Source organism: Mesoplodon densirostris, chromosome 2, assembly GCF_025265405.1.
Source record: "Mesoplodon densirostris isolate mMesDen1 chromosome 2, mMesDen1 primary haplotype, whole genome shotgun sequence".
Taxonomy (NCBI): Eukaryota; Metazoa; Chordata; class Mammalia; order Artiodactyla; family Ziphiidae; genus Mesoplodon; species Mesoplodon densirostris.
In genome coordinates this window covers 102717324-102732502 of record NC_082662.1, presented here as the reverse complement: position 1 = coordinate 102732502, position 15179 = coordinate 102717324, and the positions used below count along the sequence as shown (strand labels likewise).

Below are 15179 nucleotides of genomic sequence, written 5' to 3'. Positions count from 1 at the left end.
ATTGTTCTGGATGCTCTGCTAGATATTTTACACACACTAGTCCACCCATCCCTCACAACAAGCCTTTGACGCTCAGACTCTCAGAGCATTGGTTTGCCCAGGATTACCTGGCCAGCGGGTGTCTGAGCAACGATTTGAACTCAGCTTGTGTTCAGAGCTCCAGTTCTCCCCGCTCCTCCACACAGCCTCCAAGACTAGGTTCTGGCCCCACTACACTTATTAGCTCTGCAATCTTAGATGAATCATTAAATCTCTTATAATCCCCGGGTTCCTGAGAATTGCCTGTCTCACAGAATTGTTGAAAGGATCCGAGGAGATAAAAAGCATGAAAAGACTCCTGCAATCAAGATGATATTGATAACAATAACAATAATAATACTTACTGAGCACCTACTATGTGCCAGACATTGGTTTACTGCTTTACAGGGATTACCTCGCTTAATTCTCACAGCAATCTGTGGAATTGGTATTCTCTACATCATACATAGATGAAGAAACCGAGGCTCACAGAGAAGTAACTTGGTAGCAAGTGGCAGGGCCAGGGTGGAAACAGACTTAACTACTCCACAACCCCTGCTGTGAACCAGATGCTGAACAACAAAGGTCTTCCCACTGACTTCCTTCCGGAGTTTTATTGCCTTCCTCCCCCATGGCCACAGGGCTTAGCTGTGCTGACCTACTTTGAGACGTTCCCCTTAGATGTAGGAGCTAGAAACCTACTTTGAGACGTTCCCCTTAGATGTAGGAGCTAGAAATCGTCACTGTGGGAAGGCCAACACGTTCTGCAGTTGAAGAGAGACTGCTTTCTGTTTTTATCTGTAGCTTGTCTTTGTCCAGCTGAATTGAAAAATGTCACCAAGAACATTTACTGCTTGCTGGTCTGAGTTAGGCCCTGAGTTAGGAGACAAATCTGCCCAGAGTTCCAAGGGTTCACAGTCATCCTGGGGGAGCATGATAAAAGTATTTATTGAGTCCCGTCTCTGAGCTAGGCTCTGGGTTAGGCTCTGGGGACACAAAGATGAGCAAGACACAACACACAGTGGTACCGGCTCCAACTGGGAAGCACACAGGGTAAATCAGGGCCCAGAGGAAAGGCCCCTGACCCTGTCAGGTGGGATTGAGAACAGCCAGAAAAGCGTCCCAAAGGAAGTGGGGCTTGAGAACTACATTCAGATTGTCTGCACTGCCAAAGAGTTGGCATATACCATCTCTAATCCTCACAGCAACAATCCTGTTTGGCAGATATTATTACCTTATAGATAAGGTATTAAGTAACTTGCTCAAGGTATCAGAGCAGTAAGTAGCAGAGGCAGACTCTCACCCCAGGAGCTCTGACTCCAACCTTGCCAGACCCTAAAGTTATGTCAGGTTGCCTCAGAGAACACTGTGCTACAAGCTACCATGGAGAAAGAAACGCCACACCATGAGGGGCCAGAACAGGAGAGGGTAAGTGAGCTGCGGTCTGTGGGGTGTCGCGGAGGATGAGTGGTGTGGCGAGCCGTGGTACAATGATTCAGGACAGGCCTGCACAGATTCTTCATTATTCTAGTGAGTCCTCTAGGTCATGGGCAGGGAGGAACACTCTAAAGGCTGAAGGCCATGTGCCCGGCCGTCCAGCGGATGGGGTGATTTTTTTGGTGGGAAGGTAAGGTGTAGATGAGGAGTCGGATTTGGGTTGTAGGAAACAGAAACCTACTCATATTAACTTGAGCAAAAAAATAAACACAAACCAACAAGAAAAGGGAGTATTTAGTTTAAGGATTCAGGCATTTTGTAGAACCCAAGGGCTAGCAATGTACTGGGACCACAGGAGAGCTGGTTTGAGATGAGACATGCACACTGGCCCTAATCAGTCACCCCTCACTCCTCTCCTGTCTCTGCTTCTGTCTGGTGTCTCCTCATTCTTTTCCCTCTGCAGTCTGGCTCTCACTGTCTCTCCGTAGCAGGGCAAAAGATGCTTCCAGACACTCTCTCAGACCTAACATCTCTGATCTGCAATTCTCAATCCCCAGGAGAGAGAATCTGAGTTGTTCCCCTTGGGCCACACGGCTATGGATGGGAAGGAAGGCTGTCCATTCTCAGAGAAGGTGGAGCTGGGGAAGCTGGAGGTCATGACCCCAGAGGTCAGGCTGGAGTGTTCTGGAGATGTGTCCAACTCCAGATATTGTCAGACCCATGTTCTGGAGAGAGGGTGCTGAGAGGTCTTCGTTTTTACCTTCTCATTCTGCCCTTTAAAGGAATACACTGGCTTCCACATTTATAATTCTTCTGTGGAGTTATTAAATCCATAAATAAAGATTTAATCTTTTAAGCTCTGCATTGTGAGAGCAGAAGTAAAAGAGCAGGCAGAGGAAAGCTTACCAGCCTTGGTGGCTGGAGGTAGCAAAGGAAGACGCGTCCAGGCTGCTGGGGCAGAGGAGAAAGAGAGGCTGCAGCTGCAGAGAGGGGCAAAGGGCGGAAGGACGGCCCCTGCCCTCTGGCTGAAGGACGGAAACAGCCCTCCTGGAGCAGAGACCGCACTGCCGAGGCAGCCACAGAGAGGCTCAAGAGACCCATCCTGCAGGCTGGGAGAAACACCAGAACAGTCTCAAGAGCTCTCAAAATGGGCACGTTTTGACCTAAAGCAGGTAGGGCAATGTGGAGCAGTAGAAGGGGATGCTTCCAGGCGTCTCGGGGAAGGGCACCTGTACAAGGAGAGGAATGAGAAGGAATCCAGAAAATCTGAGGCTGGAGGAGGAGGAAGAGGCAGAGGCCTCTGGTTCCTGTTTAGCTCAGAGCCCGATTCCAGAGGAAGCACTGACCGCGGAATCAACAACTTCGTTCCTTATGTATCTCTGCCCTCTCCCTCCGCCACCATCTGGGGCTCTGACAACATTTGGCTCTGGTTCCCTGATGAAAATGACAAGGTGAGCGCGTTCCTTCCTCTCACGAGCAGACACAAAGACCAGCACCAGGGAGGAAAGGATATTGAGAACAAAACAGGAGGGCTGGGAAGGCAGGGTGGGGAGTTCTGAGGGCAGAGTAGGGGTAAAGGGAGCCCTCTCAACCCTGCCTTGTGACAGAGAGGCAGTGCCTGGACCAAAGGTCTGGCAGACAGCTGTCCCCACAGCAGCGGCCCTTCCTGCTTCTTGACGCTATGCCTACAACCCCATCCCTGGCTTTTACTGTCTTAGGGCCAGGTGTTGGGGGCACACGTGGAACTTCTCTTCGGACTCTTAGCGCCTTTTTACCCCATAGGGTCTCTGCTTCCCACTGTCTTCCCACTGTCAACTCAAACCAGAGGTCATACCTGTTTCTGTCAAGTGACATGTTATGGAGGGTCTGAGAAGGAGCAGTGAGGCTGCTTTTTGATGACACGATTCAGCCACGGAGGCTCTCTCCTTGAGCAGCAGATAATTTAAGCTTAATGAATTTGGACAGTTCACTGGATCTGCCCACACAGTTCCACTCACCTTCTAAAACGCTTCCAAAATAGCACTAGCTATTGTACACAAGCCAAAAAAAGAAAAAACAAAAAGGAAAAAGTAGTAAGTGACAAGGCCCCAGAGATTTCTGCCCTTTCAGAAAAGTCTGAGTGAACTTTTCCAAAGAAGTTTTAAGCAAGAAAAAAAAAAAAAAAAACAAGCTGCATCTTCCCTCGTTGAGGAACCAGGGAAAAAAAGAAAAAAAAAAAGCTGCGTCTTCCCTCGTTGAGGAACCAGGGAAAAAAAGATGCCACAAAGACAGGCACACACGTTGTGAGGTGGAAGGACCCGGTGTTGGGACTCACTCCTCACACTGACATCATCTACACACAGAGACTCCAAGCTATTCCCTCCTCAGGGTCGTCAACAAGCCGTTTCTGGCAATTGGTGCTGGATCAAGATGCCTCTACAGGCGGGGCCTCACCCTCTGACACAGCGGTGTCACACTAAGGAGACGAGCCCCCCCATGTGTGCACGTCCCCACACACCCCTCCTGGGGGCCTGGCCCCCTCTTGCCCAGGCCTCCACTGAGAACTCCCTCCCTCCTCCACACCCTCCTCAGCGAACCACGCGCTGCTAGAGCTGAGCCAGATGTTCCGTGGGCAGACCCCTCTGTGGGCTGACAGGCGGTGATTACTGCTGCCGGCCCCATATTAGAGAGAACTGAATGGGAGCGAGCCTCCACCCGCCCAGGCTCCCCACAATAGCGCCTTTGTGAGGCGCTTCACTGCCTTTCATTTCCCCTGCGTCGCCAACCTACGTCAGGAGCAGCTCTGCCTGGGGAGGGAAGAGAAGAAGACAAAAGGAGGATCACGGGGTCCTGACTGATCTACCCTACCCTGGGGGTGGGGGAGGGGGTGGGGGGGAGAAGACCGGGTCCCTTTCCCCTCCCCCCCAAGGGGTAAATAACCAGGAGGACTCCCAGGGCTGCTTGAGGTCAACTTCACGGTCTAAGCAGTGGATCTTGTCCATCAGATGGCCTTGCTCCGGAGTGTTGGACATGAGGATGAGGCTGGAGTGGGGCCTGGTACAGAGCTCAGCAGATGCCTAGAGACTGGAGTCCGAAACCGGGGTCTCCGCCTGTTCTTTCTCCCTTCTCCCTTCCCCAGATGGCCTTCTGCAATTGCAGCCCAGAGGCCAGAGTGCTAGGCAGGAAAGGGTTAAGTTTCCAGGACTTCTGGACAGACTTCAGCCAGGTTCCAGGACTGGGGTAGGTATGTGGGGGTGAGGAGGGTGGTGGGAGGAATGTGTTGGGAAACTGGTAAGACTAACATCTGGGACGTGGTCACTGCCCCTCCTCCTCGCCCAAACCACAGACACCGTGGCAGCAGGAAAATCAGAGCGGTTCAGACCAAGCGCGATTGTGCAACCTGGCCCTGGTGATGAGCTTGATGCTGGAGATGGGAATGGGGTTCGGTCCTGGGGGCAGAGTCCACTTCATGGGTGAGACTTAAAGTTCTTACAGAACCCACACGCATTCAGGGCTCTGGTTTCCACATTCGACTTCAGTGTGACTAAAACCCATTGTCTGCATCAAAACCTCGGAGAATTGGAATTGGAAGCTGTGCCCCTGGGCCCCAGTCTCGCGGCCGGAGGCGCGGTGCTGCTGGTGGTTCTGGGAGGGCTGCTGCGGAGGACGGTGGGCACCAGGGGCTTTCGCCCCAGCCTCTGGAAGTGCTGGGATTCTGCCGCCTCCCCAGGCACCTCCCAGTGAAGTCTGAAACTGGAGAAGCCCCTCTCGCTCGGCAAGGGAGCCCAGCCAAGTCCCTAATGCAGCTTAAGGGGCGGGGATGGGGCAGAGAAGATGGACGATCACGGGGAGAAATCTGATCTGAGGGCTACCCCAAACAAACACAGGCAAGGAGCAGTGGATTTTCCTTTTAATGCAAAACGCTGCAGTACAGAACGAGTCCCATCCTCTAGGGCACTGAAGGGAGAAGGGAGAGAGAGCAGAGTCTAACATCTCCTCCTAGCCCTCTCTCCCCTGACTCGCACTGAGGCAAGAAATATTCTGTTGCCTGTTCACTGGGGTTGCCCCCATATGTATAAGGGTCAGAGCTCTGGAACTGGCTCATCTTTCACCGGCCTGAAATCTGTTGTCATGGGGCAAGAGAGGAGTGAACATTTAGGGCTTTCTCTCTTTTAGCTCTAAAAGGATTCCTCGAGATCTGGAGTCCCATGTGAAATGAAGGGGCAATGAGAATTTGGCTTCCATTGGCTGAAAATATGAGATGTGAATCACAACTTGCCCGGAATGACGAGCAGGAAATTTAGTCGGGATATAAATGTATGGAGGTGAAAGAGATTCAAAAAACAAGACTAGCTCCCTCAAACTTCTTCCTCTTTCTTCCTCATCTCCAGCTTATAGACAATCTGGTAGCCATCATCCCAGGCATAAAGCTGGCGCTCTCGGGGGTTATAGCGGAGGCTGGCGTGGGCACCATATCGGCGGGGGAAATAAGGGAGTGCTGCCCTTTCAGGGGTCAGTGTGCCACTGGCGTCAAAGGAGCACTGGATGCGGGCCCGACTGGCAGGGCGGGTATTATAAACAACGTATAGGGTCCCACAGATGACAAAGGCGGCCTCAGCGTTCTCTCTGGGACAGGGTGTGTCCCACTGCTGCTCTGTGTCCAGTGTCTGCGGGTCTAACTTGGCCAGACACAAGTGCCTGTCGTCCTCCCGGGTGGCATAGACAGCCCAAAGGCCCTCCTCATCAGCCGCCAGGTCTATGTACGTGTCTGCCGTCAGCCCGTACGGGGGGATCAAACCCTCTGCTGGGAACACTGAACTGTCCACCACTGTTCGGTTTGCCAGGTGGAATTTGATGAGCTGCAAAGTGTTCTCCAACTCACCGCCCCCTCCAGGTCCTCCAGGGGGCCTCCGGGCATAGTAAAGAAAGCCACCATATACCAGCTGGCCTGTGCCTACCCAGGGGAAGGGCACCCGGACTCGGGAAGCTTTCCGGGCAGCCATGGCAAGGGTGAAGTCACGCAGCCTTGGGAAGACAAAGGCTGTGTCATTCTGGGTCCCATCTAACACGTAGATCTTCTCTGCTGGCCCCAGTGGATCCTTGGTCCACAGACCAGCTGGGCCACCAAACCGCTTCAGGATCTTCATTGATCTCACCTGAGAGATTGTGTAGCCACAGTCTGGTGGGAAAGGAGAAAAGCACAGGACAAGGAAAAACAGGCAAGAGTTAGATGCTCACTGCAGGAACTCCCCAGGGTGGGCTATTTGGAGAACAGTGGGCCTTTGCCCAGTGGACGCCTCCACTCTCATGGAGGATTGGGAAAAAGAGCACCACAGAGCCCTGGGTCCCCAGAAACTCTCCTTAATGAACCTGAGAGTACAGAGATGTCCCTAAAACAGATTCTAGAAGATAGAGCCAAATGGACTGGGATAAGGAGAAAAAAGGGAAAGAACCAAGGAAGAATACGGGGGTCTGTTTCAGATTGCTTACCTGTCACCATATCGTACTTCTCATTTCTTCTGCCCTTGCCTTTGGCCCCAGGGCCTCCAGTCACCTTCTCATCAACCTCTACACAGGGTAGGGCTGGGTTCTGAGTCTCCAGATAGTCCACCTCCCGCTCCAGACGGTCCACTCTCCCCGAGATGGTGTCAGCCTCAGTTCTGAGTGCCTCCCGCTCCTTCTCGGCCACCTCCAACAGCGGCAGCATCTTGTTCTTGAAATCCCGCAGCTCAGCAGTGTGCCGACTGCTCTGGTCCTGGCACTGGGCCAGCCGTTCCTAAAGGGATGGGGCAGCAGGAAGGAGGGCCGGAGGGTTACAACTCCCAGGCAGGGAGAGGCCCAGCCAGGGAGTCAGGAATGGGAAAAAGCAAAACTCAGCCAGGCATCAGCGTCCCCTTCAACCTCCACAGAGAGAAAACCAAATGTTCAAGGTGCTAAAATGTGCAAAGAGCTCAGCTAAGATCCGTCTAGGCCCCAATCCCGACTCTGCATCCTCCGGCCATGCTGTGAGCAGTGCCACTGACTTCCCTTGAGCCTCTAGGGCAGTCTAAGTGCATGAGGGTGAGAAGGGATCTCTGCTCCATTATACGATCCTCCTCTTGGGAATTAGGATGATACAGACTCCAAGCTGTTAAAAAGGCAGAAAGTTACAGATTCTCTGAGAACTTCCAACTTTTAATAGAATCATCAGCTCGTCCTGAGATGCATCCCCACAATTCTAGCTCTCATTTCCACTCTATTCCCTTATCCCATCTAATCCCAGGGGTGAAACACAAAGGTCTATTTGCTTTGGAATTGCTTTATGTATGTGGGGAAAGAGGAGGACTTACAATTTTGAGGATCCTCTTATTAAAAGATGGAGTTTTCTGTAGGTTCTTACAAGAGCCCTAATTTGTCAACCCCACATCCCTGACAAACTGGGTGAATCAACAGGAGATGTGGAATCCTTCCAGGCTGGGCCAGAAGAGAAAGGAGACACCTACCTCTAAGGCAGCTAGTCGGCGTTCCATATACTCCACAAGGTGGTGCTGCTGTCCTCGAAGGGGTCCCGACCAAGACAAAAGGAACAAGATAAGGAGCGGGGTGCAGGGCCCCATGGCTACGGGAGAGTAGGGCCAGGGCAGACCAAGTGTGTAGTCGTGTGCACACGGCCTCTTCCACTCAGGCCGGCGGGTTAGCTTTGGAGGCCGGGCTGGGGGCGGTGCCTTCTCTCTTGCAGGATCTCAGGGCTCTCTCACTACTCTGGAATGCTTTCAGTCTCTTTACAGGCCCCACCCCCTCCTTTCCGCTTGGATTGATCAAACACAGATGGCCCTATTGCAGAGCAGCCAGAAGGCTTAACCGCCTCCCGCCTAGGCCGTGGGCTCCCCAGGAGAGGAGAAGGAGATTGGAAATCCTAGGGCAAAGGCCTTCTGGGCAGTCACCCAGGAAAAGGAGCTAGCAGGGGGAGGCAAGAGGCTCCGGAGGAAACCCAGCAAACTCTATTCCTGCTTTAGAATGCTTCCAATGCTGACTTAAGAACCATCCTTCGTAAATCCTTTCCTTTCCCAGCAATAACAGCATGGATTGTTTTCTGCCTTTAGTGGAAGCTGGAAGCAGGGGAGATGAGGTTTGAGGGGAAGGGGTGGGAAAAAAGGCCACAGTGGTCTAGTCTGTAGTACCTTCTTCTACAGCTCACTGGCGCCATCTTGTGCTAAGCACCTGGTGTCATCTCAGAATTAATAGGGAAACCAAGTTCACGTCCAGTGGAAAATTTCCCGCAAAGCAAGCCAAGTAGATTGAATTTACAAGGGTCTTCATGATTAAAATGCAGCTTTCCCTACGGACTATCCAATTACTTATGGGGCTATCCCAATCTCTCTCTGATTTAGCCTAAGAAAGAGAATGTATCTGAGATTAAAACTAAAAAACAAAAACCAAAAAACCCAAAACAGGTCATTGAGAAATTAGTAAATTAATTCTTGATTATCTGGAAGTGAGACTGACTGCAGTCTTTCTATATACAGTCTTCCTTTGCCTGAAAGCTTCTAGGCATATTCTCTTACCCAAACTGGGGAGTGTCCAGTGAATTCACACTAATTTTACATTCCTTTATTTAGGAAAAAAAAATCTGAAAAATATATATGTTGCAGTCTAAATCAAAATAAATGTACTCTGACTTCCCTACTAATGGGAGAGAACAGACTATTGATAACTTCTCTTGGTTATGGCCCAAAAGGGTGTTTCTAAATGTTTCTCATTTCCATATCCCAACGATGACTACAGGAGCCCAAAAATAATATTAATGGCCACTGTAAGACTTGTCCTGAAACACATGCGTCAAAAGAAGTCAAATGAGCATAGCATTTATTCAGAGCCCCGCAGTGATGAATCTAGACAAATCTCTAATTCTTTATCAGGAGAAATTTTACTTTAATCACTCACTTAAGAGAAATCTGAGCCAAAGTCCTCCTCTAAAAAAAGAAAAAAAACTATTCCTTGGACTTGAGGACATGGGGAGGGGGAAAGGTAAGCTGGGATGAAGTAAGAGAGTGGCATGGACATATACACACTACCAAATGTAAAATAGCCAGCTAGTGGAAAGCAGCCGTGTAGCACAGGGAGACGTGACCACCTAGAGGGGTGGGATAGGGAGGGTAGGAGGGAGACGCAAGAGGGAGGAGATATGGGCATATATGTATATGTATAGCTGATTCACCTCGTTATAAAGCAGAAACTAACACACCATTGTAAAGCAATTATACTCCAACAAAGATGCTATAAAAAGAAAAAAAAAAAACGATTCTTCTAACAGTGCAGCTATCTGAAAGGAGGGGGAAATAGCATCGTCTTGTGGTTATTCTTATTTGCATTCTGGTACTTTAGATGTTTGGTGGAACATGCTAGGAAGCAAAGTTTAATTAGCCTGTCTCAGAAGTTTCTGCATCTTTCAAAGGGCCAGATCTAGACGATCTTAAGTTAGGGCCCTGGACACTCCATTCTTGGGAAGTATTCCCTACCGACCCCTGTTTATTTCTGGTGCAGAGATTTGTATGAAGAATGAAGTTGTCTCTAACACTCTACTGGCGTTCAGGTGCAATGTATTTAGCCACTCCAAAGATGCCAATTGTTGATCCCCTTTGTACCCCTATAAGAATAAACAGCCACGTGAATCAGAAAATTTACCCATTTTATTGATGCATTGCAATTGCTCTACATTTTACCATATTATGTAGAAAATACTGAAAATACAAGCTACTTTGTAAAACCAAAGACAAACATTGAATCCAAAGATAAACTATGTTTTTACACAATGGACCCTTTTCCCGTAGTTAGTATTAAATTTTAAATATCTATTTCTTTTTGTTAAAATGATTATTTTACATACTCCCTAAGTACATCTGCATTACAAACATAGCTCAGTAATTCTCAGAAACTGTTTCTAGAGGCTTGTCATAAAAGGAAGCGCACAACCAGAAAAGGGAGAAAGCAAAAAAAGTTTAAATCGCACACAATAACTAGCATATCAAATACATTTAATAAACTTGGAATTCCATTGCAATATCAAGGATTCAAAGCAGAAGTACTAACGTTACATATAATGTACATAAAATGTACTGCTACATGTAGTGAGATTATTTTTCAGGCTGAATCAAAACCACATATTATATAAAGTTTAGCAACAAACAACCATGTAGACATGCTGCACCATCCATCAGTTAAAAAAAAAATTGAAACAGGAAGCAGGCTTGGGTCATTCCTGTCACTGAGAGGCAATTTCCTATCCTAAAACAAACCATCCTAAACAGTGGGTTTTTGCATAATAATGCTGAATAAAACACACACTACTGCGCTTGCCTGGCTAAGGGCAGTCAAGTTTAGCCCCTCTAGTGGAGGATGGATGGATGGTCAGAACTGTTTAAATGGAGTTCTCATTCCTGGGGCTGGGATTTTAGCTGAGCACTGACCATAGTATCACTTCCTGGAAGATACTAAAAACTCCGGAGTGATCAAGTGTCCTGATGAGCCTAGAGTGGCTGTACCTAACCCTTCCCATTTTCTCTCTCACCCTGAAGGGGAGAAGCTGGAAATACAAGTTCTGACAGGACTTAAAGCCTTAAGCTGGTCTGAGGTCAGGCCACTGTGACCTGGGCCAGCTGCTCACTTTATTCTTGGAGCTTCCCCCATCCTGTCAGGGCCAGCAATGTTAAGCCCCAGAGACAGAATCTAAAGCCACACTGAGCACATACACATTCAGCAGACACAGGTGGATTTTTATCTTGGTAAATCTGAAATGCCAATTTGCAAAACTAAGACTGAAGATCTCTAAAATTCTTAAAGCCACACACTGCTAGTAAGGTGATTATGGTAACAATATAAGCTCTTGGTATTGTCTTCTCCCCGTGAAGACGTCTATCTTAAGTGGTATCCACTTATTGGACTGGGGGTGGGGGGTAGGGTGCGCAGGAGTGGAGTGTTTTTTTCCTGCATCTCATTTCTTACAAAAACAACAAATCTTATCCCTTGTAAAGATAAGGAACAAAAAATATTTCCATTAGAAACTAGATCTGCCTTTGAGCAAGTAAATGAGAATGCGCTTGGCAAAAAGAGACACAAAGATTGCACACGCTGACCAGAAAACTGTATAACACTAGTGACAGAAACTATACAAACTGCTTGGGTATCTTGACCAATATAGTGCTGAAAACCCAAAATAATGCTAAAAAAGAAAAAAGTAGAAAACACCAACATGTTCCTGGTAGGCTGTACTGACTATCTGCCCCATCTTGAAAGCCCTTCCTCCTTACAATGAAGAAATTCCAAATACCTTGACAGCTCCTCGGTGTTCAACCTGGTACAGAGCTTGCCGACCAGGCTCCATGAAATCTCCCATCTCCATCCTGCACCTCCTTGACACCATCTCTACAAAGAACCAGTCCTAGACTTATCCCTCAAATACGTAATTTTCAGTTCAGATGGAACATGTCTACATCTTAGGGTTAACCTTCTTCCCCCAAACCTTTAATGGGCAGGAACTTTGCCATCCCCAGTACTCTCTACTTGACCCAGATCCGTGTAGGAGCTGAGAGTACAAGGACACTTTCACAGTTTGAAGGGCCCCAAGAATACACAAGTTGTTAAAAAGAAACCTCAAAAGCCCGATGGCTCAACAGGCTTTGGTTCCTTCTAAATATTCTTCACCAGCTAAGAAACCTTTCTTTGAGTTCCCTGTCACCAGTGGCTTCACAAAACTCCTCCTCATAGTATTGGGGATGTGGGAAGCAATACAACAGGCTCTTTGGTATAAACACATCTGTTACATGTTTTTTTCAACAAGCAAATATTTTACTAGGAATATCAACTATTTGCAGGAAGGACTGCCACATGGGAAAAGGAAAAAATAAATCATCTAAAAGTGATTGCACATACTTAAAAAAAAAGAAAGAAGAAAGAAAAAAATGCATATTTAATATTGGCTTGACTCCTCTCACCTGCTTCCCGAATTCTCAAAGAAGCAAGGTAGCAATGCACAGTGAGAGAGCCACATGGGGAAAATGCTTCTGTGAGAATTCGGCTGAGAATCCAAAATGGAAAGGGGTAGAGGTGGCGGTAAAAAAGAGAAGCTGCTGTTTTTATTTTTCAGTGTCGGCAGGGAAACTGAGAACAATGCATATACACAACACAGCTATTAATCCTGTTCTGATAAATCCCAGTGAACAGCTTAGGGTCCACGGGGGCTTGCTGGTCCGTCCTAAGGCAAGCTCACTGTAAACTCTATTAACCACTACATTATCATATAAGGCACTACAATAAGGGAAGGAGGAGAAAGGGAAGGAAGAGACACACACTGAACAACTCCTCACCAGACACACCTGTGCAAAACAATTCCAAGGGTCTCCTCTCCTTGCAGGCAATGCCCCTGCTCACTCAGCACTACAGTAATATGCTCTAATATAATTGCAATTAGTTCACATACATTCCAACAAGTATCAGTTCATTTTGGTTTAAATACAATGGAGACATCAATTCCATCTCCGGGGTAACACTGGAGGATCAGAAACACACTAAATACACAATTCAAGTGTAATCACTACACATCTGATTACAAATAACATTTTGGGTTAGCAGGAAAAATTGCTTGTTATATTCTTCTAATCAATATGTACATATTTAATTATGCAAAATATTAAAACACCACCATTACAAAACTTCTAAAATATTTTTAAATTCAGTAATAAATTTTTAAAATATTTTTTGCAATTCCTACATGCACTTATTATATAAGTCTTAATAAGAGAGCATTCAATTTGCTGCTGGCATACAAAGAAAGCTACTTTAAAGTATAAAAGCTATACACAACGTTTCTTATCTGGTTTCAGATCCTTTAGCTTTCTCCCCAAATAAATCACATAGAATGAAGGGAGAGCTGAGGCAAAGAGAGAAAGAGGTGTATTATTCAAAATTCATACTACTATTCAGGCAAAGCTCATCAATGCCAACAACCTTTAGGCAAAGCTCATCAATGCCAGTATCGCATAATACAAAGAGATTTTGCATATAATAAAACAACTACCACCATACAATAATAACCACCTTAATGGCTTTTCCAATAATAAAATTTAAGCTAAATCAGAGAGAAGGACTTTTTAAAAATAATTTAAAAAGAATGCACAGGGCTTCATTTAGAAAGAATACCTGGTGCTTTCACGGTAGGTATGGATTCTCTCACCCTAAATTACCAGCAAATGGTGAGCTGCCTTTTTAACACTACTTTAATAATAAACACAGGAGCAACTGAGAGAATCCCAACAGTAACAGAGAGTAGTATGTAACCAATTTTGCAAAAATAACAATTTCCCACTAAATATAACATGACATGAAAACAAAATTAAAACACTGTAAGCTTAAATGTCCCATTAGCAAAGGTAAAATTTTGAGGAGAAATGCGAGATAGTAAAATACAGACTTGTGCAAGCTGCTCTTAAGATAAGCAATTAAGTCTTGGTTTTTAAACAAGCAGAAAGTAATGATTTTTCTTTTCTTGTTACCAGATTTCAAGTTCTTCTATCAGCATTTTCCCTCTGACCAGCAATTACAATAAAATAAAGTTAAATTAAAGAGGAACTTCACTTGTTTTTTAAAAGCATTTATAGAAATCAAGTCAGAGAGAGAAAATATTTTTCAAAGGTTAACTTCAGAATGATCTCTCTTCCTTGGTAACTGCAGACGATGGGCATCTGAACTCTTCCAAATACCAAAAATGCTGTCACAAAAATAAAGAATTAAAAAATAGGGCAGACTTTGGGAGACTACAACAATGCAGTCAACACTGAGACAGGTTCCCCAGAGAAAAGCCTTCTGCTTCAGTGGGCCCCTGCAGAGCAAGTTGCTGGCTAAGGAGTTTCAGGAGAGGGTGAGGGAGGAGCTCATCACAGCCCATTGAGAACTCTGACCCCTCCTCCCTCACACTCACCAACTACAAGTAAGAATACTGGCTGATCTTGGTAGGGCTCAGTGGGTATCCAGTGTAAATGGTTGAGCCTCGGGAAGACCCAATGTAAGACTGGGTGGCAAATTGGTGTTGGTACTGAGCAGGGGCCACGCTGGCAGAAGTGAGGAGACTGGGCCCAACACTGACAGGGACCTGGTGCACCAGAGTGCTAGGGTGGGTGGTATACGCTGCAGCATGCCTTGAGGAGCCCTGCGGGGAGAAGAGATGAGCAATGGAGCTGGTGGAGCCCAATGCAGCAGCAGAAGTGGGGGCAGCATACGTATACAGGTGAGGCTGGCTTGGCAGGTGAGCAGGGGCTGGGGCCAGGTGTGGGTGCCCGGTCGAATGTAGTGGGCTGCCATGCTGGAAGGCGTAAGGGGCTTGGGAGAGTGGGGTCACAAACGCCTGCTGCCTGCGGGGGGCAGGGTTGCTGCTTCTCTCCTGCGAGGTTGGAGCTGACGATGACTGCTGGTTCTGGAAGGAGGAAGAAGGGAGTGAGGAATCTTGAGGTCACCCTGGCTCAGGGCACCAAAGGCCAATTTGAGAGTTGAGGCTCTAACTCATACTGCTTCTGGGCTGCCATAGCATAGAATCTCCCAGACTAACAATGCTGTCAGAAGTGAGCCATCCATCCCTCTGCCTCCTGGCAGAATAGACCCTAACCCAGCCCAGACAGCAGCAGTCTGCTCTCAAGTATGACAGAGGAAAGGGGGAAATCAAGAGTTCATAGGGTTACTCACTCCTGCAAGTAAATAACTGTCGACTCAATTCGCCC

The 15179-nt window shown here is 47.4% G+C and overlaps 2 protein-coding genes across 3 annotated transcripts in view; both read right to left on the bottom strand.

Annotated features, from left to right (window-relative positions):
• Positions 1–5329: 5329 nt before the first annotated feature.
• Positions 5330–8143, bottom strand: OLFML3 (olfactomedin like 3). Its single transcript, XM_060086577.1, has 3 exons — positions 7917–8143; positions 6925–7210; positions 5330–6613 (listed from the first exon to the last, which is right to left on the bottom strand). Exons 1-3 carry the CDS (start codon positions 8028–8030, stop codon positions 5793–5795), a joined length of 1221 nt encoding a protein of 406 aa, XP_059942560.1. The 5' UTR covers positions 8031–8143; the 3' UTR covers positions 5330–5792.
• Positions 8144–10103: 1960 nt separating this feature from the next.
• The window catches only part of HIPK1 (homeodomain interacting protein kinase 1), a 47253-nt gene continuing 42177 nt past the window's right edge, over positions 10104–15179 (bottom strand). For both annotated transcript variants that reach the window (XM_060090298.1, XM_060090299.1), the window contains exon 16: positions 10104–14878. In XM_060090298.1, coding sequence (XP_059946281.1) covers positions 14390–14878 — 489 coding nt within the window. In that variant the 3' untranslated portion in view covers positions 10104–14389. The remainder of the gene's footprint in view (positions 14879–15179) is intronic.

Excerpts from the sequence above, each read along its gene's own strand:
- OLFML3 (XM_060086577.1), bottom strand. The coding sequence starts at position 8,030 with ATGGGGCCCTGCACCCCGCTCCTTATCTTGTTCCTTTTGTCTTGGTCG. Across the intron at positions 7,211-7,916 it reads GCCGACTAGCTGCCTTAGAG|GAACGGCTGGCCCAGTGCCA; the intron begins GTAGGTGTCTCC and ends CCATCCCTTTAG. Across the intron at positions 6,614-6,924 it reads GAAGTACGATATGGTGACAG|ACTGTGGCTACACAATCTCT; the intron begins GTAAGCAATCTG and ends CTTTCCCACCAG.